The 22049-nt window shown below is 49.1% G+C and overlaps 1 protein-coding gene across 1 annotated transcript in view; it reads left to right on the forward strand.

Moving 5' to 3' along the window:
- LOC137915674 (flap endonuclease GEN homolog 1-like) overlaps nucleotides 1-20971 on the forward strand; it is a 33855-nt gene extending 12884 nt beyond the window's left edge. The window contains 4 exon segments of the mRNA XM_068758820.1: nucleotides 20181-20258; nucleotides 20542-20657; nucleotides 20713-20912; nucleotides 20966-20971. Coding sequence (XP_068614921.1) covers nucleotides 20181-20258; nucleotides 20542-20657; nucleotides 20713-20912; nucleotides 20966-20971 — 400 coding nt within the window.
- The last annotated feature ends 1078 nt before the right edge of the window (nucleotides 20972-22049 follow it).

Below are 22049 nucleotides of genomic sequence, written 5' to 3' on the forward strand. Positions count from 1 at the left end.
AGTGACCCCCCCAAGTGACCCCCCCACCGACCCCTATTGATTTGGCACACATTAGGTAAGTTGCCAAAATATATACCTTTGCGACACCTTGGACCCCCCCAAAAGACCCCCCCATCAAAAGCCATTGATGGAGGTAAGTTGACAACCTGCGGACCATTTGGACAGTGGGGACCCCCCCTCACATGCTCCCCCTGGTGTCGGAAAGCCGGAACTGTCCATTAACCCCATAGATTTTGAGGGGGCCCCCCATCCGGGGGGGGCGCGTTGCGGGGGGGGCGACCCCCCACGATCGTAGCTGGGGCCGCCCCGGACGCGGGGGGGTCGCCCCCCGATTTTTAGCGTACCCCGAAAAAAAAGTAATCTGGGGGTCAAGCCGGTGGTGCCACCGTCAACGCAAAATGCCCCGACTTGACACCGTTTCGGAATCAGTTGGGCTAAGGTTGGCAATGGTGCTAAAAGGACTCACAGATGAATACAATCCGTTTTCTGTACATGTTACACAAACAAGTGAAGTGCTAACCTTCTCTGAGTTCAAAACGAGGTTGAGAAGATTTGAATGCTCACCGCGCTACCGTAGCAGACCCCGGGCTGATGAAGTAATGACGGCTAATTACAAAACGCCCAGATCAAAGTGTAACGAGAAGGAGAAAAAATATGTCTTCAACGGAAAGTGCTTTATTTGTGATAAAGTGGGGCATAAAGTAAGAGATTGCAGAAATAAAGAAAAGAAGACGCAGAGAAGATGGGCAGGTCCACATAACAGCAATAAAGTGGCCACCATTGCAGACACTGGACAAGGTTATCATCGGGATAAAGATGGCTCCAGACCCGCGAAGGAAGAAGAGGAAACATGCGCGTTCCAGGGGAGCGAATGGAGGCCCCATGCCACGCGACAGCAGGGACTTCTCGTGGACAGCGGTGCCTCTTCCCACATCGTGACCGACGAGCGAGCCTTCATCAGATTCGATGAGACCTTCAGGCCGAGGAACCACATCATGCAGCTGGCGGATGGGACACGGACGACCGGCAGCGTCCAGAAAAAGGGGGATGCGCGGATCAAGCTGATTGACAGCAACAGAAAGGTGGTGAGTGTCAAGCTCACCAATGCCCTCCTGATCCCAGGATATTCACAGAACATCCTCTCTGTGGAAGCTGTAGCTTCTAAAGGAGCGAGATTCAATTTTGAGAAAGATGACAACAAAATGATCTTTCCTGATGGCACAACATGCAAAATGAAGGTAAAAGACAGACTGTACTATGTGGACACTGTAACAGAAAAAGATGAAAGCAGCGAGGACACCTGCAATGTTTCTTTTGATCTGAAAACTTGGCATGAGATAATGGGTCATTGCAACTATGATGATATTGTAAAACTTGAAACAGTTGTAAGGGGTATGAAGATCCAGGATAAAACATGCAAACCTAACCAATGTGAAACTTGTTTACAGGATAAATTTTCCCAAAGCAGGAACAGGCAGAGTGATGCAAGGGCTAAAAAGCCATTAGAGCTAGTACATACAGACCTGAGTGGACCAACAGACCCAGAGTCATTCGAAGGGTACAAATAGACAACGAAGCAGTTCCTCGCAGACACAGCACCTTACGGTAAAGTAAAACGTCTGAGATCAGACAATGGGACGGAGTTTGTTTCAGAGGAGTACCAGTGATTACTCAGGGATAATGCAATAAAACATGAGAGATCGGCTCCTTACTCCCCGCATCAAAATGGGACAGTGGAGAGGAATTGGCGTACAATATTTGAGATGGTAAGATGTATGCTGATAGAATCAGGTTTACCCAAAGAGCTGTGGCCTTATGCAGCTAGGACAGCCGCAATAATAAGGAACAGGTGTTACTGCAAAAGAACGGGAGAGACGCCCTATTTCCTTTTTACAGGAAAAAGACCAGATTTGTCAAAGATGAGAAAGTTTGGTACTGAGTGTGTGGTGTATGAGCACAACAAGAAAAAGTTAGAACCAAAAGGGAGAAAGGGAATCTTTGTTGGTTTTGACCGCCATTCACCTGCTTATATGATCTATTTTCCAGAGACAAACAAGGTTCAGAAACACCGACTGGTCCAATTCTTCACAAAGAGCGTGACTGAGAGCCAGACACAGACTGACACGGACCAATCGGAGGATCACTTTGTAGAGTGGGTAACTATACCAAGTGAAACGCGTCAATCACAGACGGAGAAAGTAGAGCCTAAAGGTTCAGACACGGAGGAAGAGCCAGACCCTGACACACAGACTCCTCGTGCTGCAGGTAGACCCAGAAATAAGCCTAAATACTTAGAGGACTATGAGTGTGCAGTGCAGAGCAGTGAGTTAACTATTGACTACTGTTACAGAGCTACAGCTGGGCTGCCACAGACCTTTAAGGAGGCTATGACATCACCAGGATCAGAAAAGTGGAAGGAGGCAATGAAAGATGAAATGACTTCATTTTAAGAGAATGACACCTTCTCACTTGTACCGTTACCAGAGGGTAGACAGACAGTGGGGGGAAGGTGGGTTTATGCTCTCAAAGAGGATGACAATGGAAATGAGACATACAAAGCCAGGTATGTAGCAAAAGGGTACAGTCAGGTGGAGGGACTTGATTACTCAGAGACATTCTCACCGCCGGCTAACTTAACATCACTACGTGTGCTGATGCAACTCGCTGCACAGCATGACCTTACACTAAACCAGATGGACGTTAAGGCAGCGTACTTGCATGCACCTATTGACTGTGAACTGTACATGGACCAACCAGAAGGTTTTCAGGTTAAACAAAGGAATGGTGTACAACTCGTGTGTAAGTTGAACAAATCGATCTACGGACTTAAACAGTCTGGCAGGAATTGGAACATGATGCTCCATGAGTTTTTGATCGAGAATGAGTTTGTGCAGAGTCAAGCCGACCACTGTATTTACACTAAACTGTCTGACAAAGAAAAAGTGATTTTGTTAGTATGGGTTGATGGTATACTTGTGGCTGCCAGCAGTGAAATGTGTTCAAATGAGGTCAAAGAGAAACTAAAGAGTAAGTTTAAAATGAAAGACCTCGGACATCTCTCTCATTTCATTGGAATTGATTTCACTCAAAAAGGGGGTGCTATTAAAATGAACCAATCCAGGTATATTGGGAAAATACTGGAAAGATTTGGAATGGCTGAGTGTAAAGCCAGAGCCACTCCGAGTGAAACCAAATGTGATCTGACTCCAGAAGGGGACAAAACAGATGAGAGAAAATACAGAGAAATGCTGGGCAGCCTCATCTACATCATGACCTGTACAAGGCCAGATATCTGCTGGATTGTGAGCAGACTGTCACAGTACATGTCAAATCCCAGGGAGAAGCACATGACCGCTTTAAAACATGTGTACAGGTACATACAAGGGACTAAGGACCGTGAGTTGTGTTATCACAAGAGTGACACAAAGCCTGAGTTGATGGGATACTCAGATGCCGACTGGGCCAATGATGCTGAGGACAGAAAGAGCACTACAGGCTATTATTTCAGCCTAAGTCAGGACGGTGCTATTGTTTCATGGAAAACAAAGAAGCAGCAAACTGTTGCACTGTCAACCTGTGAAGCAGAATATGTAGCATTAGCAGCTACTGTTCAAGAAGCGCTCTATCTGACTCAACTACTGAAGGACATGGATCACAGTTTTGAGCAAACAACAAAAGTGTTTGAGGACAATCAAGGGACTATACGCCTTGCAAAAAATCCTGTGAATCGCCAGAGGAGCAAACATGTGGACATTAAGTATCACTTCATCAGACCCAAGGCAAAGGTCAAACACAGGACATTAAGTATCACTTCATCAGACCCAAGGCAAAGGTCAAACACAGGACATATGATGACCTGTATGCAGGTTAGATAGTAAAGAGGGAGAGAAGGATCTGTACAGGCTGGACAGATAGCGAGACAGCAATAGAATGTAGTAAGTTATACCTAAAACGGTTGGATAGACAATAGACTTGGATTTACTCGCTTTTCATCTTTGCTTTGGTCAGAGAAGGCAGAATTTATTTAATTTAGGTGACTTAAATTCTACACCAATGTAGTTAAAGACACTTTAAAGACACTAATTAACTGCCGGACTATGGTTCTGTTTTATACGTCACACTCATAGTGCATATTCTTCTCTTGCACTGCGGCACCTTTGGATTACACTGTCCTAAAAAGGACCAGAGTTGGGTCCTAAAATAACCCCCAAAGAAGCCTCAATACGCCTTCAATGGATTTATGAATGGCAAACTGCCCCCGACGGCCGTGCTTGTTTTAGCGACCACTACACGAGTTGCTAGCAATATAATCTGGGACTGGCCAGCAGGGTGTAGGGTTTTACCAAACCCTCTTCCGGTTCTTTGTTCTCCTTAGTGGGTGCGTAATCAATGAGGAGAATGTGGGTTAAGATTAAGACATTTATATAATTAACAGATCAGTACAAATTGGTTTAGATTATCAGCGCTGAGATTCCAACACAGCTCTCGTGCCCGCGCTTCATTGGAATGAAGATGCTTCCTTCTTCGTCCTCACGTCATTCTGTCCCCTGAAGGCGGGACTTTGCCCCAGCCAATCTAAGCCCATGTTTATCTGTGTTGTGTGATGTCACTGTTGTGATGCGTTCAATTGAAATCAGTCATTACAATAACAAACTAAACGTGGTGCGTCCCTGTTGTTCTGTCGGCATGTAAACACGTTGTGGAATCCCATCTAATATGGAAATTCCCTACAAGGGAAGAAGGTGATATCCTTCCCAAAACTGCAGCAGCCAGAAGTGACATTATGTTGTTAGCTAGGCCTGCTAACCAGTGAAGCTACAAGCTATCCGAGAGACACCGTTCTCTATAAGAACATTTAACACTGACAGCAGCGCAATGTGTGAATACGAAAATATTACGGCCTTGACAAGTAGAAATTTAGATACCAATTCTCACCCTCATTCGGCGTCTCTCAACTTGTGAAGGGTACCTGCCAGCTTAGCTAAAAGCAGCTAATGCATCTAGCTAACTTGCTAAGTGTCAAGACCAAAGATATAAGAGTGCACGTCTCAGTTTAAAAAATACTCACATGTCACAATCGGCTTGTTTTCCATAGTGTATATGACCGGCTGTTCCTCTAGACACTCCATACGTGTTCGGGGTAGCACTCCATGGAAATGACATACAAACACAGCTTTATTATAAGTAAATGCTTATGTGTGCTGTTGTGTTTAATGGAAGGGGCCTGCGTCCCCTCTGCACTTCCGGGAAGTGCGTATCCGCTGCGTCATCAAAGGCCCTCTACTTCAGGACACACCATCAAGAGTTTTGCGTGGAGGTAAACAAATATATAAAAAGCGTATTTGAAATGTAATTTGAATTAGGAACAGTAATGGAAAGGTTTTATGATTTGGATGATTCCAGCAAAACAATTAAATAAAAAGTATACTGACGGGAAATAAAAGTCAATTTACAATTTCTGGGATTTCAAGGTGTACCTTGACAAAAGGAAATCATTTTCACAGGTTTCTTTTAATGTTTGAGGGATTATAACATGTCTTAAATCATCTTCCATCAATCATAGTACAGTAAAGTAATATAAATTACATTTCATAACAAAATAAAATATATTCAAAAATTGCAAAGGGACAATAGTACGACAAACCTCCCTCATCCAAATGACAGCCAAGATTTGAGTGAGTAACTAGTTCCAAATATTTAGTATCTGAGTGAAGCAAGTGATCAAACACATATTTATAATGCCATAGAATTAAATTGCAATTTGGTAGTCACAGAAAGATCTCACAATAAAAACTAGTAACTTTGATTCGGTGACTGGTACATTTAGAGGTAGTCTGAATGCTTACTTGCCACTTTAAATTAGTGAAACAACTGGGCCCATTGACTGATCATTAAAGCAAAACATTATCATAATATTAATTTTGAAATAAATTCGTTTTACAGCAATTAACATAGAACATGTCTATTAACTATTATCTCACATCATCTTCCGTTTCCGGAATCGCGGCGCGTACACACGCTGCGGCCCGAGGCTTCGTTCCCTTGTAGCGATCTGGGACACTTTATGCCGGCCCTGTTGCTGCTGTTGCTATTCTGCCTGTGATTCTCACTCTCTCTGTGTGTATATATATTGTTTCTTAAGAGAGAGAATTTAGTTTGTTATGATGTGTGCCTTAAGCCGTGGGCCTTCTCACAGTTTTATTATGCTCGCATAATGACAATAAAGTATCTTGAATCTTGAATCTTGAATCTTGAATCTTAAGAATATAAATTGTACATCAATTAAACATTATAATGATAAAATTCTACACTATCTGTTTTGAATGATACACATTTATCTGTGAATGTGGTGAGCAGGTCAATGTCGGTGGTGGTCAGGAAATGTCGCAAATTGGCAGCCTCGCTCCTGTCAGTCTGCGATAGGGCAGCTGTGGCTACTAGTAGCTTCACCACCACCAAGTGTGGAGTGAATGAATAATGCACCATGGGGACCAGAAAGCGTTTTGGGCTTGAGAAAGATTTGAGAAGTATCTGGTCATCATTTGATTAAAGTACAACAAAAAAAAAACTTCAGTCCTCTACAGTTGTTGGTCGGAAGCAACGAAAATAGCGCCGGAAAAGCTTCCCAACGCCTTTTTGACTCGTTTCTTAAAGCTCCTGGTGGAGTCCAGAGGAGCTTCTAGATCTCGTTTGGAAGCTCCTTCTTGTTCAGTCCCGTCTGGCTCTTCCACCAGAACCTCATCAGACGCTTCCTTGACCGGAGCTTCTGCAGCATCGTCTGAGACGTTTGAGGCCAGAGGAGCTTCCGGAGCGTCAGAGCTCGTACCTCCATTAGCAGCAACACTGTCCGTGGCCGGAGGAGCGTCTGGAGCAGCAGCGTCTTGCTCCGGTTGTCCACTGCAGTCACTGTCCTCCGTCAGGTGGGACATGGATATGAACGGGTGCAGCAGGGCCTCACTGGCGGACATCCTTTCAGCGGCGTCCATGCGCAGCAGGCATTTGAGCAGGTCAACAAAAGCCCGCCGGTCCCAGAACTGGACCAGGTCGCCTCTCGGATAGACCTGGATGGGGAAACGGATTCAGGTCAGTTGATCCTCTCAGAGACGGATCATCAACAGGTACCGGTTCTGCAACAAAGAGCGCTCACATCCAGCAGGCTGTCCAGAGACGGGCCGCGCCAGTCGCCAGGTGTCCCGCCTCGCACGGGGACGTCAGCGGAGCTGTCCTGTGAGGTCTGCGGGGACAAGACGTGAGGATCGCGTCAAAGGATGTCGAGCACAATCGATGCATTCAGACGCACTGGAACGCGGCTCGCGTACCTTGAGCCTCCACCTCGGCCTGGCGAAAAGGGGCGCCCTTTTAAAATACGCTTTGGTGTACACCCCGGCGAAGAGCAGCTTGTCCTCTGGCTGGCCCAGCAGAGACACAATGTCCTTCATCTGCAAACGACAAACAGAGTCCCGCCAGTCTCCGGCGTGAAGACCGGCTCGGCTCGGCCGTGCGCTGCGGTCCGCTTTACCATCTGCACGTTGCCGTCGATGGAAAAGACGTTCTCTACGAGGTAGAGGGACGCCAGGACTCATCCCACGCTCCACACGTCAATGGCTTCGTTGAAGGGCAGGCCGAGGGACACTTCTGGAGCTCTGAGGTGGGAAGACGAAGGTCAAAGGTGAGAAAACTCTTGGCTGCGTGCGAGGACCAACCCCCCCCCCCCCCCCCCAGGTCACCTGTTTCCACGCGGCTGCAGCATCATCCCCGGCCGGATATCAAACACTTCCATGGCTTGTCCAAAGTCAATCAGCTTGACCCTCAGCGGCTGCTCCAGACGGTCCACCAGCAGAATGTTGTCCGGCTTGATGTCCGTGTGGACGACGCCAAGCGTCTTCAGGGAGTCCAACGCCACACACAGCTGCAGGGACAGAGACGGGACAGTTTTACGTGTCCTGCTGCTGCTTAGCAACAGGGTGATTGATGTCATATTGCAACACACACCTGACGCCCGATTGACCGGAGCTCTTCCAGGGACAGCGGCTGCCAGTCCCGACGTTCCATCAGGTCCAGCAGATTAACGTTGAGCAGCTCGAACGCTTGACAAACGTTGCCCCCCCCCCCCCGTGCTCAAACTGCTCGATGACCTTGGAGATGTTTCCAGGTGGAGTTTCCCTTTCTTCTTGTTCAGAAACTTCTCTGCCACTTTCTCCTGCGTTTGCAGGTTGGCACAGATGTTGACCTTCCCAAAAGTCCCTTTGCCGATGAACTCCTGCACCAGGTAGCAGGAGGAGACGCTTCAGAGGAGCTGACCTTCCTGGATCTCAGTCGCTTCGGGTGATGAGAGAAGATGGAGAGAATTTACTCAGTGAGGGAGTGAAACACAACCAAGTTGTTGAACCCCCCCCCATGCATGAAACACAGATGATTCTGGAATCTGTGTCATTATTTCACAAAGCAGACTTTAACACATATTTTAGATTATCAAGATAAAATAATCATCGCAGCAGCAAAGACTGAAGCTCTTCCGTGAGACGATGGAACATTCTCTGCTTCTCCTCTCTCTCCGTCCGCAGAGGGCGGGACATAGTCGCTGTTTAACCAATGCTCAGCCAATCAGCGTCCTGAGCGCTGACAACGCGGGGGCTCGTCTCATTTCCGGATTGACGGTGATATAAGGGCGCTCCCTACTGGGCAAAAGGAAACTTACTGAATCTTCCTGCTTTTATTCTGCATTAATGATCAATTATTACTGAAACTCGATGGATTAAATGAACCCCCCGCAACCACCACTGATTTGAATGAAAGGAACAAAAAACAAATAATATTAAAGTTCCTTATAACCTGCCTGACGTTACGTCCCTTCCAGTGATAATTTAAAACATTGTAATAATAACTGGGTTTTTTCCTGCCTACGTCGTAGCTTACGTTACGTTATTATTAACTAGTTGATGACTCTGTCAGAAGTATTTTCAATAACTTTAAATAAAGGTTGAGCCCCCACCCAAAAGAAAATGATGATTATGAGCATATTTTGTTTAACTATGGGAGAGGAGATAACATCCTGAATTGACATGAAGGCTTTACTTCCAGTGAGGACGTGTCCAGGATTTCAGTTGTCCAACAGTCCAACTGTTGTCACCAAAGTCGTCACCATTTAAAACATTATTTGACATTGATATATTGCAAACAGCAGATATTAGCATAAACATATATTTATCTTCTTAACAAGACTTCCAGTCTTTGCATCAAATACATTTGGGTTCATTTAATGCAAATACCGGAAGTGTTGGTATCAATCCCAACAGCTTCAGCAAACAAATATCCAGCTCGACCCTTCTCAGCCCCCTGCTGGGCAAAAGGAGAGTTACTTACGTTCGGTGTCACGTGACGTGGACGTTTTAACTTCTGGTGTTTCCGTTATCGTCATATTGAAAATTGTCTCGAAGTTGAATTGTTAAAAAGAGCAGCAACGAAGCAAGACCCTCACACTTCCCTGTCGTTTCTATCATATACTAGCCGTTGTCATGACAATGGGCTTTGATCCAAACGCGAGGTGCTGATTGGTTGAATTTGGCGTTTCCTTCAGTTTAAAAGTTGGAATAAGATAATTAACTAGTTTATCATTCTGATAGAAGTATTTACAATAACTTTAAAAAAAAAGATGAAAAAAAAACAGTTTACACATGACATATTTTATAGTTTAATATGATTAAATTGTCCACCAGACAAAGATTTTAAATAAATAATCAGAAATCCATGTCAAGACTATCAATCAATCAATCATGAAGTTTGTAATACATTAGAATGAACGCATCGGTCCCTTCGAAATGAAGCGACCGATGCGTTAAAACATTTACGTTCATAATTTGTCCTCGACGGTCTTGATGTGTCTTTCATACATCTCACGTGGAACAACCCGCGATATAGCGAGTCTATTCGATGCGTCCCCCCAGCTGTAATTCAAAACACCAAGTTGTTTATCATAAATAGAGGTCTGGTAAAAGCTTGGCGCCACAGCATTAATTTGATATGTCCAGCAAGGAGGTTGTTTTTATTTATTTTACGTCATTTGTCTAATTGTTAGCAGGATTACGGAAAAACTGTTGGATGAATCTTGACAAAAAATCTGAAAATGGGTCTTGGTCTAACTTGGATTCCATGACATTTTGAGAGCGATCCAGATAAAAAACAATTTTTATTATTAAATACATACACACACAATGCATGCTGAAAATGTATGGAGCTGCATGAACAGTAGCATTCCACCATGCTCTTTGGTACTGAAGCTGTTGACTAACATTAAATCACCACAGTCAGGATTCATTTTCTTTTTTTTTTTGGAACTTTTTATTTTTTAATCGGAACAAAACATCATCTGAGACAGGTATGTAGGTGAGCAAATAATGAGCTCAAATAATACACAAAAACAATATATTTATATATTATAATAATGAAAATAAAATGTATTGCTAATAAAAATATATTAAATTAAAGACAAATAAAATAAACATAAAATAATAATAATAAAAAAGATATAATAATAATAAATAAAAAGGAAAAAATAAATAAGACAATTTTCGCGTCACCATCATTGCCTCTGATTTGTTTTGATTAATCTTATATCCTGAGACATCGCCATAGTCTTTCAAACATTGCATGAATCGAGTTATTGAAGTAAGTGGATTTTTTATGAAGAGCAGGATATCGTCAGCAAAAAGGGAAATTTTATGGATATTCCTCCCACCATCTTCGACCCCTTCAATCCGAACATCCCGCCTGATGGCCTCCGCCAGAGGTTCAATGCTGAGAGCAAAGAGGATGGGTGAGAGAGTCGCCCTGTCTTACTCCTCTCTCAATATCATTTTTGACTTTGGACTTTTATACAGAGTCCGAAACCAGCTCACAAATGTTTTACCAATACCCATTTCAATTAATGTCTGGTCCAAAAATATCCCCTCTGGATGTTTTAAATAAAACAAAAAATTCATTTACAGCTTATCTCAGATAAAACAAAACAAAAACATTACAAATATAAAACAGAACTTCCACCTTTTCAGCCAAACACAGAATGTTAACTACGACCAACGTTACACTAACATGTACTAAAGGTCTTAGCGAGTGTGAATCACCTGTGCTTAGATCAAGAGTTTCCCGTCAGCTTAATTTAATTAAAAAAATTCATGACACTTGCAGCAATCTTTTTCCAGATTAAACTATTATCGCTTTCATGGTCCATAACTGTTCAACAAAGTACTTGTCATGTACCTCTGATTATTCCACGTAGTCAATCATAACTTTCAGATCCGCTACAGCCAGCGTGCTGTCTTTCTTCCTCTTCCCGTTGATTTTCCATCCTTCAGCCAGTCTCTCCTCCATGCGTTCTTCCTCTCCACACTGCACCTGTACGCCCATCTCTCTCAAAGTGTCAGCGCCGTTTGTGAGCGTGGAAAAAGTTTTTTCTCCTGAGTCCATCATGATTCCGCCTCGCCGGACTCCTCTGCATGTTCCTCGCTGGAGACGTGCTGCTCCAAGCCGCGTGGGGGGGGGGGGGTTGTTGAACATCAAAGCCTTGGCGCTTTGATGTTCAACTGACATCTGTCTACCGTTATATAAAGCCCAGTTCAGGCTGTCAGAACTTCATTGTGTTATTAAATTCGTAGGTGCTATATTGTTATTAGATTGGTATTCGATTAGTATTTGACAGATTCTCGCACGAGCTAAGACATGAAGTTTACAGAACTGGATAGAAAGTTACTGAGGAATCAGACAATGGAAGAGGTGGAGAGAGAGTTTGATGCGGAAGAGGCGAAAAGACGGAACAGGAAACGTTCCAACAAGGCAGCAATGAAGCAGCGAAAGGCCCTGGACAACACATGTCCAGGGAACAGTGACCCGATGGGCGACGGCCTGGATCCACACGGTAATTTGCACCATTAGTTCATTTTTGTACTTGTACAAACTTCAGACCTATTGACTCTGATCCTGTTTCTGTAGGGGGAGATAACCAGGGGACCAAGCCAGAGAAAACCCCGGCAGCGACCCCGCGGCGGCGGCAGAAATCCAATATCTCTCCCGTGGAGACCCCGGCTCCCCCGCGGCGGCTGCGACACCAGCCCCCTCCCGCGGAGATCCCGGAAGAGCCTGCCGACCCCCTGGCTGAGCCCGGCGACACCCCGGCTCCCATCTCAGAGGTAAGATAATCAATTATCCTGTTGTTTTATTTATTTATTTGATAAGGACAGTGCACGTTAATGAACATCTCTACAGACGCATCTAATAGACGTAAATATGCCGGATTTGAGCAAAAATGCTAATTTACATCCGCAAACATAGAATGACATTAGTTTTCAATCAAAGACCTTTAACGGTTCTTTATAGTGATTCTATGATTTTGCATGTATTTACACCTGCCAGCGACCAACATGCAATGCAATATTAAATAGTGATCTGACACTGTTAATGCAGACCACTGTTTCCTGAATTCTAAATATGATTTTATCCACTGAATTGCATCCAAAGAAAAATTAAAATGGGTTAATTTAGATTTACATTTTACAGTGTAAAATGCTGTTTGAAATAACTTAAACTAAATTAAACTAAACCATATATGTCATTGGTGAGAGTCGGGATTCTTTGCATAATTTGAGAACATTTGTATCCAGCCCGGACATCCTTGGCTTTAGAGTTCTTTAGTGAGCCAATGATGTTTGAAACTTCCAGCTCTGTTATCTGTCGTAGAGAAAAAACAGGCTGTGCAGGATTAATTGGTCTGGAAGTAAGAATAGAAGGTGAAAACATTTCTGATCTCCCTGACTGAGTTAAACTTATTAGCTAGGACAGTTGGACTAGTTACCATTGCATTGTTCATTTTAAGATCAATACATTTGTTTGAGTCTTTAATGTCTTTGCTATGTAATTTATTCAGATTTTGCCAGATCATTTTTGCATTCCCCTTTGCTTCCACAATGATATCCATGAAGAATTTTGCTTTAGCCTTTCGCAGACTTTGAGTTACTTTATTTCTTAAAAATGTAAAGTTTTGTCTTTCTGTAGTGAGACCAGTTTTAAATGATTTTTTAAGTTGTTCATCTCTGTCCTTCATTATTTTCCTGCATTCATCATTTACCCAAGGCAATGAATTCCCCCTTATGTTATTGCAGCTCCAGTGCCCCCCCCCCCCCCTTCAAGAGTTTTATTAATGAACATGTGTTTTCTCCTCCTTCTCCAGGGGACCAAGCCGGAGTCCAATCCGGTTCCCCCGCGGCGGCGGCGGCGGCGACAAAAGCTCCCAACAGTGGAGACCCCGGCTGAGCCCTGTGACACCCCGGCTGAGCCCTGTGACACCCCGGCTGAGCCCTTTGACACCCCGGCTGAGCCCTGCGACACCCCGGCTGAGCCCTGTCACACCCCGGCTGAGCCCAGTGACACCCCGGCTGAGCCCAGTGACACCCCGGCTGAGCCCTTTGACACCCCGGCTGAGCCCTGCGACACCCCGGCTGAGCCCTGTCACACCCCGGCTGAGCCCAGTGACACCCCGGCTGAGCCCAGTGATACCCCGGCTGAGCCCAGTGACACCCCGGCTGAGCCGTTTGACACCCCGGCTGAGCCCTGTGACACCCCGGCTGAGCCCTTTGACACCCCGGCTGAGCCCTGCGACACCCCGGCTGAGCCCTTTGACACCCCGGCTGAGCCCTGTGACACCCCGGCTGAGCCCTGTGACACCCCGGCTGAGCCCTTTGACACCCCGGCTGAGCCCTGCGACACCCCGGCTGAGCCCTTTGACACCCCGGCTGAGCCCTGCGACACCCCGGCTGAGCCCTTTGACACCCCGGCTGAGCCCTGCGACACCCCGGAAATGGATAGAAAGTTACTGAGAAATCAGACAATGGAAGAGGTGGAGAGAGAGTTTGATGTGGAAGAGGCGAAAAGACGGAACAGGAAACGTTCCAACAAGGCAGCAATGAAGCAGCGAAAGGCCCTGGACAACACATGTCCAGGGAACAGTGACCCGATGGGCGACGGCCCGGATCCACACGGTAATTTGCACCATTAGCTCATTTTTGTACTTGTACAATCTTCAGACCTATTGACTCTGATCCTGTTTCTGTAGGGGGAGATAACCAGGGGACCAAGCCAGAGAAAACCCCGGCAGCGACCTCTCGGCGGCGGCAGAAATCCAATATCTCTCCCGTGGAGACCCCGGCTCCCCCGCGGCGGCTGCGACACCAGCCCCCTCCCGCGGAGATCCCGGAAGAGCCTGCCGACCCCCTGGCTGAGCCCGGCGACTCCCCGGCTCCCATCTCAGAGGTAAGATAATCAATTATCCTGTTGTTTTATTTATTTATTTGATAAGGACAGTGCACGTTAATGAACATCTCTACAGACGCATCTAATAGACGTAAATATGCCGGATTTGAGCAAAAATGCTAATTTACATCCGCAAACATGGAATGACATTAGTTTTCGATCAAAGACCTTTAACGGTTCTTTATAGTGATTCTATGATTTTGCATGTATTTACACCTGCCAGCGACCAACATGCAATGCAATATTAAATAGTGATCTGACACTGTTAATGCAGACCACTGTTTCCTGAATTCTAAATATGATTTTATCCACTGAATTGCATCCAAAGAAAAATTAAAATGGGTTAATTTAGATTTACATTTTACAGTGTAAAATGCTGTTTGAAATAACTTAAACTAAATTAAACTAAACCATATATGTTATTGGTGAGAGTCGGGATTCTTTGCATAATTTGAGAACATTTGTATCCAGCCCGGACATCCTTGGCTTTAGAGTTCTTTAGTGAGCCAATGATGTTTGAAACTTCCAGCTCTGTTTTCCGTCGTAGAGAAAAAACAGGCTGTGCAGGATTAATTGGTCTGGAAGTAAGAATAGAAGGTGAAAACATTTCTGATCTCCCTGACTGAGTTAAACTTATTAGCTAGGACAGTTGGACTAGTTACCATTGCATTGTTCATTTTAAGATCAATACATTTGTTTGAGTCTTTAATGTCTTTGCTATGTAATTTATTCAGATTTTGCCAGATCATTTTTGCATTCCCCTTTGCTTCCATGAAGATTTTTGCTTTAGCCTTTCGCAGACTTTGAGTTACTTTATTTCTTAAAAATGTAACGTTTTGTCTTTCTGTAGTGAGACCAGTTTTAAATGATTTTTTAAGTTGTTCATCTCTGTCCTTCATTATTTTCCTGCATTCATCGTTTAACCAAGGCAACGAATTCCCCTTTATGTTATTGCAGCTCCAGTGCCCCCCCCCCCCCCCCCTCAAGATTTTTATGAATGAACATGTGTTTTCTCCTCCTTCTCCAGGGGACCAAGCCGGAGTCAATTCCAGCAGCAACTCCGGCTCCCCCGCGGCGGCGGCGGCGGCGACAGCGGCGACACAGGCTCCCAACCGTGGAGACCCCGGCTGAGCCCACTGGCACCCCGGCTGAGCCCAGTGACACCCCGGCTGAGCCCGGCGACACCCTGGCTGAGCCCAGTGACACCCCGGCTGAGCCCTGCGACACCCCGGCTGAGCCCGGTGACACCCTGGTTGAGCCCGGTGACACCCCGGCTGAGCCCGGCGACACCCTGGCTGAGCCCGGCGACACCCTGGCTGAGCCCAGTGACACCCCGGCTGAGCCCAGTGACACCCCGGCTGAGCCCAGTGACACCCCGGCTGAGCCCTGCGACACCCCGGCTGAGCCCGGCGACACCCCGGCTGAGCCCGGCGACACCCTGGCTGAGCCCTGCGACACCCTGGCTGAGCCCGGTGACACCCTGGGTGAGCCCGGTGACACCCCGGCTGAGCCCGGCGACACCCTGGCTGAGCCTGGCGACACCCCGGCTGAGCCCGGTGACACCCTGGTTGAGCCCGGTGACACCCCGGCTGAGCCCGGTGACACCCCGGCTGAGCCCGGCGACACCCTGGCTGAGCCTGGCGACACCCTGGCTGAGCCCAGTGACACCCCGGCTGAGCCCTGCGACACCCCGGCTGAGCCCGGTGACACCCCGGCTGAGCCCGGCGACACCCTGGCTGAGCCCAGTGACACCCCGGCTGAGCCCTGCGACACCCCGGCTGAGCCCACTGGCACCCCTGTTAAGCCCAGTGAAACCCCGGCTGAGCCCGGTGACACCCTGGTTGAGCCCTGTGACACCCCGTCTCCCATCTCAGAGGTGAGATAATCGATCATTCAGTTGTCTTGTCTTTTTTATGTTATTGCAGCTCCGGTGCCCCCCCCCCCCCCCCCCCCTCAATTATTTTTATGAATGAACATGTGTTTTCTCCTCCTTCTCCAGGGGACCAAGTCGGAGTTTAATCAAGCAGCGACTCCGGCTCCCTGGTGGTGGCGGTGGTGGCAACCGCAGCTCTCTCCAGTGGAGACCCCGGCTGAGCCCTTTGACACCCCGTCTGAGCCCTCTGACACCCCGGCTGAGCCCTCTGACACCCCGGCTGAGGCCTGTGACACCCCGACTCAGCCCACTGACACCCCGTGTTTCATCTCAGAGGTGAGATAATCGATCATTCAGTTGTCTTGTGTTTTTTATGTTATTGCAGCTCCGGTGCCCCCCCCCCCCCCCCTCAAGAATTTTATGAGTGAACGTGTGTTTTCTACTCCTTCTCCAGGGGACCAGGCCGGAGTTTAATCAAGCAGCGACTCCGGCTCCCTGGTGGTGGTGGTGGCGGTGGTGGCAACCGCAGCTCCCTCCAGTGGAGACCCCGGCTCAGCCCACTGACACCCCGGCTGAGCCCACTGACACCCCGGCTCAGCCCACTGACACCCCGGCTCCCATCTCAGAGGTGAGATAATTGATCATTCAGTTGTCTTGTGTTTTTTATGTTATTGCAGCTCCGGTGCTCCCCCCCCCCCCTCAAGAATTTTATGAGTGAACGTGTTTTCTCCTCCTTCTCCAGGGGACCAAGCCGGAGTCATTTCCAGCAGCCACTCCGGCTCCCCCACGGCGGCGGCGCGGCGACACGAGCTCCCAATTGTGGACACCCCGCCTGAGGCCACTGACACCCCGCCTGAGCCCAGTGACACCCTGCCTGAGCCCAGTGACACCCCGGCTGAGGCCACTGATACCCCTGCTGAGGCCACTGACACCCCGGCTGAGACCAGTGACACCCCGGCTGAGCCCAGTGACACCCCTGCTGAGACCAGTGACACCCCGGCTGAGCCCAGTGACACCCCTGCTGAACCCAGTGACACCCCGGCTGAGGCGAGTGACACCCATGCTGAGCCCAGTGACACCACAGCTGAGGCCAGTGACACCCCGGCTGAGCCCAGTGACACCCCGGCTGAGGCCAGTGACACCCCGCCTGAGGCCGCTGACACCCCAGCTGAGGCCAGTGACACCCCGGCTGAGCCCAGTGACACCCCGCCTGAGGCCAGTGACACCCCGCCTGAGGCCACTGACACCCCAGCTGAGGCCAGTGACACCCTGGCTGAGCCCAGGGATACCCCGCCTGAGGCCATTGACACCCCAGCTGAGGCCACTGACACCCCGGCTGTAATCTATTTCTCTCCATCTATAAAAATAATAATAATAATATCAACAATGTTTCAACTGTCATTGCCCATGTTGGCAATGACAGTGAGACCTGGAGGGGTGTGATTGGGAGGAATGGCCCCCCTGATCGGAATCCGAGTGGTGTTTTGTTATTGGACTTCTGTGCTCGTCACAGATTGTCCATAACAAACACCATGTTCAAGCATAAGGGTGTCCATATGTGCACTTGGCACCAGGACACCCTAGGCCGCAGTTCGATGATCGACTTTGTAGTCGTCTCACTTGCGGCCGCATGTCTTGGACACTCGGGTGAAGAGAGGGGCGGAGCTGTCAACCGACCATCACCTGGTGGTGAGCCAACTCCGATGGTGGGGGAGGATGCCGGACAGACCTGGCAGGCCCAAACGTATTGTGAGGGTCTGTTGGGAACGTCTGGCAGAATTTCCTGTCAGAAGGAGTTTTAACTCCCACCTCCGGGAGAACTTTGACCATGTACCGGGGGAGGCAGGGGACATTGAGTCCGAGTGGACTATGTTTCGTGCCTCCATTGTTGAAGCGGCCGATCGGTGCTGTGGCCGTAAGGTGGTCGGTGCCTGTCGTGGCGGCAATCCCAAGACCTCTTGGTGGACACCGGTGGTGAGGGATGCCGTCACGCTGAAGAAGGAGTCCTATCAGGCCCTTTTGGCCTGTGGGACTCCGGAGGCAGCTGACAGGTACCGACAGACCAAGCGGAGTGCAGCTACGGTGGTTGCTGAGGCAAAAACCCGGGCATGGGAGGAGTTCGGTGAGGTCATGGAAAACGACTTCCGGACAGCTTCGAAGAGGTTCTGGGCCACCATCCGGCATCTCAGGAGGGGGAAGCAGTGCACGGTCAACACTGTGTATGGTGGGGATGGTGCGCTGCTGACCTCGACTCGAGACGTCGTAGATCGGTGGAGGGACTACTTCGAAGACCTCCTCAATCCCACCGACATGCCTTCCAGTGAGGAAGCAGGGCCTGGGGACTCGGGGGTGAGCTCCTCTATCTCTAGGGCCGAGGTTGCCGAGGTAGTTAAAAAGCTCCTCGGTGGCAAGGCCCCGGGGGTGGATGAGATCCGCCCGGAGTCCCTTAAGGCTCTGGATGTTGTAGGGCTGTCGTGGTTGACACGACTCTGCAACATTGCATGGACATCGGGGGCAGTGCCTCTGGATTGGCAGACCGGGGTGGTGGTCCCTCTTTATAAGAAGGGGGACCGGAGGGTGTGTTTCAACTACAGAGGGATCACACTCCTCAGCCTCCCTGGAAAGGTCTATTCAGGGGTACTGGAGAGGAGGGTCCGCCGGATAGTCGAACCTTGGATTCAGGCGGAGCAATGTGGTTTTCGTCCTGGACGTGGAACTGTGGACCAGCTCTACACCCTCGGCAGGGTCCTTGAGGGTGCATGGGAGTTTGCCCAACCAGTCCACATGTGTTTTGTGGAGTTGGAGAAGGCATTCGACCGTGTCCCTCGGGGAGTCCTGTGGGGGGTGCTCCGGGAGTATGGGGTGTCGGACCCCCTCATACGGGGTGTCCGCTCCCTATATGACCGGTGCCAGAGCTTGGTCCGCATTGCTGGCAATAAGTCGGACATATTCCCAGTGCGGGTTGGACTCTGCCAGGGCTGCCCTTTGTCACCGATTCTGTTCGTAACTTTTATGGACAGAATTTCTAGGTGCAGCCAGGGCGTTGAGGGGGTTCGGTTTGGTGACCTCAGGATTGGATCGCTGCTGTTTGCAGACGATGTGATCCTGTTGGCTTTATCAGGCCGTGCCCTCCAGCTCTCACTGGATCGGTTCGCAGCCGCATGTGAAGCGGCCGGGATGAGAATCAGCACCTCCAAATCCGAGGCCATGGTTCTCAGTCGGAAAAGGGTGGAGTGCACCCTCCAGGTCGGGGAGGAGATCCTGCCCCAAGTGGAGGAGTTCAAGTACCTCGGGGTTTTGTTCACGAGTGAGGGAAGAATGGAGCGAGAGATCGACAGACGGATCAGTGCAGCGTCTGCAGTCATGCGGACTCTGCACAGATCCGTCATGGTGAAGAGAGAGCTGAGTTGAAAGGCGAAGCTCTCGATTTACCGGTCGATCTTCGTTCCTACCCTCACCTGTGGTCACGAGCTTTGGGTAGTGACCGAAAGAACGAGATCCCGGGTACAAGCGGCTGAAATGAGCTTCCTCCGTAGGGTGGCTGGGCTCTCCCTTAGAGATAGGGTGAGAAGCTCAGTCATCCGGGAGGAGCTTGGAGTACAGCCGCTGCTCCTCCACGTTGAGAGGGGTCAGATGAGGTGGCTCGGACACCTATTTAGGATGCCTCCTGAACGCCTCCCTGGTGAGGTGTTCAGGGCACGTCCCACCGGGAGAAGACCACGGGGAAGACCCAGGACACGCTGGAGAGACTATGTCTCTCGGTTGGCCTGGGAACGCCTCGGGATCCCCCCGGAAGAGCTAGAGGAATTGGCCGGGGAGAGGGAAGTCTGGGTTTCCCTGCTTAGGCTGCTGCCCCCGCGACCCGGCCCCGGATAAGCGGAAGATAATGGATGGATGGATGGATCAACAATATTATATTGTAAACCAAACCCCACCTGAGGTGACATCACGCACGAAGCAACTGCTTGGGATGCGAGCGTCGCTTCTGATGACGCTGCTTCCTGTCCAGGAACTTGTTTTTCAGGGTGTTGTCCATAACGCTGATGGGAGTAAAGCCCGTGTTTGTGATTGAAGGAGACTGTTGAGAGCGATGTTTGCCACTATTAATGTGTGTTTAGGTTGGCACTACTTGCCACGGCTGAGTTGGGCGGAAGGTTACGCTCTGTTGTGTTCAGTGAATAAAGGCGGAACCTCCCTGTGCAAGTTGGTGCTGGATGAGCGGAGCACAGAGAGGGTGTACCGAAGTAAAGTGATTTACGTGTCTCCCGTGTCGTATGTGCTGAGACGACGAAGCGAAGTACTGGAAGCTGTCTTCACCAGAAATAAAAGAAACAAATAACCGGAGAGCTGCTGCAGAAGAGCCAACAGAGACTGAAGGCAGAAACCATGAGGAAGAGGACAACCGCCAGATACGGGGGGGCTCTGGAGGGCTCTGCTCCAACGAGCACCAGCAGGGGGCGCTTCAAGGCCGTCCTGAGGGAGGTCCGTGTCCTGTCTGTCCCTTCTGCTAGGCCTCATGGGTTTCTGTCTGATTCTAAAAGTCTTGTCCTAGTTGTCCTCGTTGTCCTCGTCCATGCTGGACTGCCTGGACGTCCCCTGGGTGACCGCCGCTGGGGAGGCCGAGGCCTTGTGCGCCTACCTGGACGCCCGCGGCCTGGTGGACGGCTGCATCACCAACGGTGGAGACGCCTTTCTGTACGGAGCCCGGACCGTGTACAGGAACTTCAACATGAACAGTAAAGTACGTTAGCGACAGCCCCGCTGAGCCCTCCGACACCCCGTCTCCCATCTCAGAGGTGAGATAATCGATCATTCATTTGTCTTGTGTTGTTACCCTCGCCGAAGGGGAGGCGGGGGTATTGCAATTGGGTCTGTTTGTTTGTTTGTCTGTTTGTCTGTCCACGCGCATAACTCAAAAACTATTATGGCATTTGAAATGTAAATGTGAGCAAAACCCTGTTGTGTGTTCCACCTTTTTCACAACAGTTTATTTATGTGTAAATATATACATATGTAAACCTTTAGTTTATTTTTCTCTCTCTGTGGGAGGAGATTCTGATCGAGGTCAAAGTGTTCAGGAAAGCAACTCGACACGGAATCAGAGCCTGGAGCTAAATACACGCACATTATAATAATCCTGCAGGATTATAGGGCCGAAGCTTGGCCGCTGGGAGTCTGACCCAAACAGTTAATGAGTTAGAAAGTTCCGAGTCCTGTGAATGAGGCGCGGTAACTGTTCTCCGTGTTCGCGTCTCCCCGGTGCGGTGGCTGGGGCGCACTGCAGGCGCGCACGGCACGGAAACGACAGAAGCGCGCAGAACGCAACGCCAAACACTTTTCATTCAGGGAGTTGAACAACGGAGAGACGCACGCACCTGTACGGATTGAGGAAACGCGTTTTACCCCCGCTGCGTTAACAGTTAACTTTGCAGACTGCATTCAAGCAAATTCTGCTTCCGTGTTCATACGGCAAGCAGGAGCCCAGATGAAGGACACAATGTCCTTCATCTGCAAACGACAAACAGAGTCCCGTCAGTCTCCGGCGTGAAGACCGGCTCGGCTCGGCCGTGCGCTGCGGTTGGCTTTACCATCTGCACGTTGCCGTCGATGGAAAAGACGTTCTCTACGAGGTAGAGGGACGCCAGGACTCATCCCACGCTCCACACGTCAATGGCTTCGTTGAAGGGCAGGCCGAGGGACACTTCTGGAGCTCTGAGGTGGGAGGACGAAGGTCAAAGGTGAGAAAACTCTTGGCTGCGTGCGAGGACCAACCCCCCCCCCCCCCAGGTCACCTGTTTCCACGCGGCTGCAGCATCATCCCCGGCCGGATATCAGACACTTCCATGGCTTGTCCAAAGTCAATCAGCTTGACCCTCAG

Source organism: Brachionichthys hirsutus, unplaced genomic scaffold (assembly GCF_040956055.1).
Source record: "Brachionichthys hirsutus isolate HB-005 unplaced genomic scaffold, CSIRO-AGI_Bhir_v1 contig_1096, whole genome shotgun sequence".
NCBI lineage: Eukaryota > Metazoa > Chordata > Actinopteri > Lophiiformes > Brachionichthyidae > Brachionichthys > Brachionichthys hirsutus.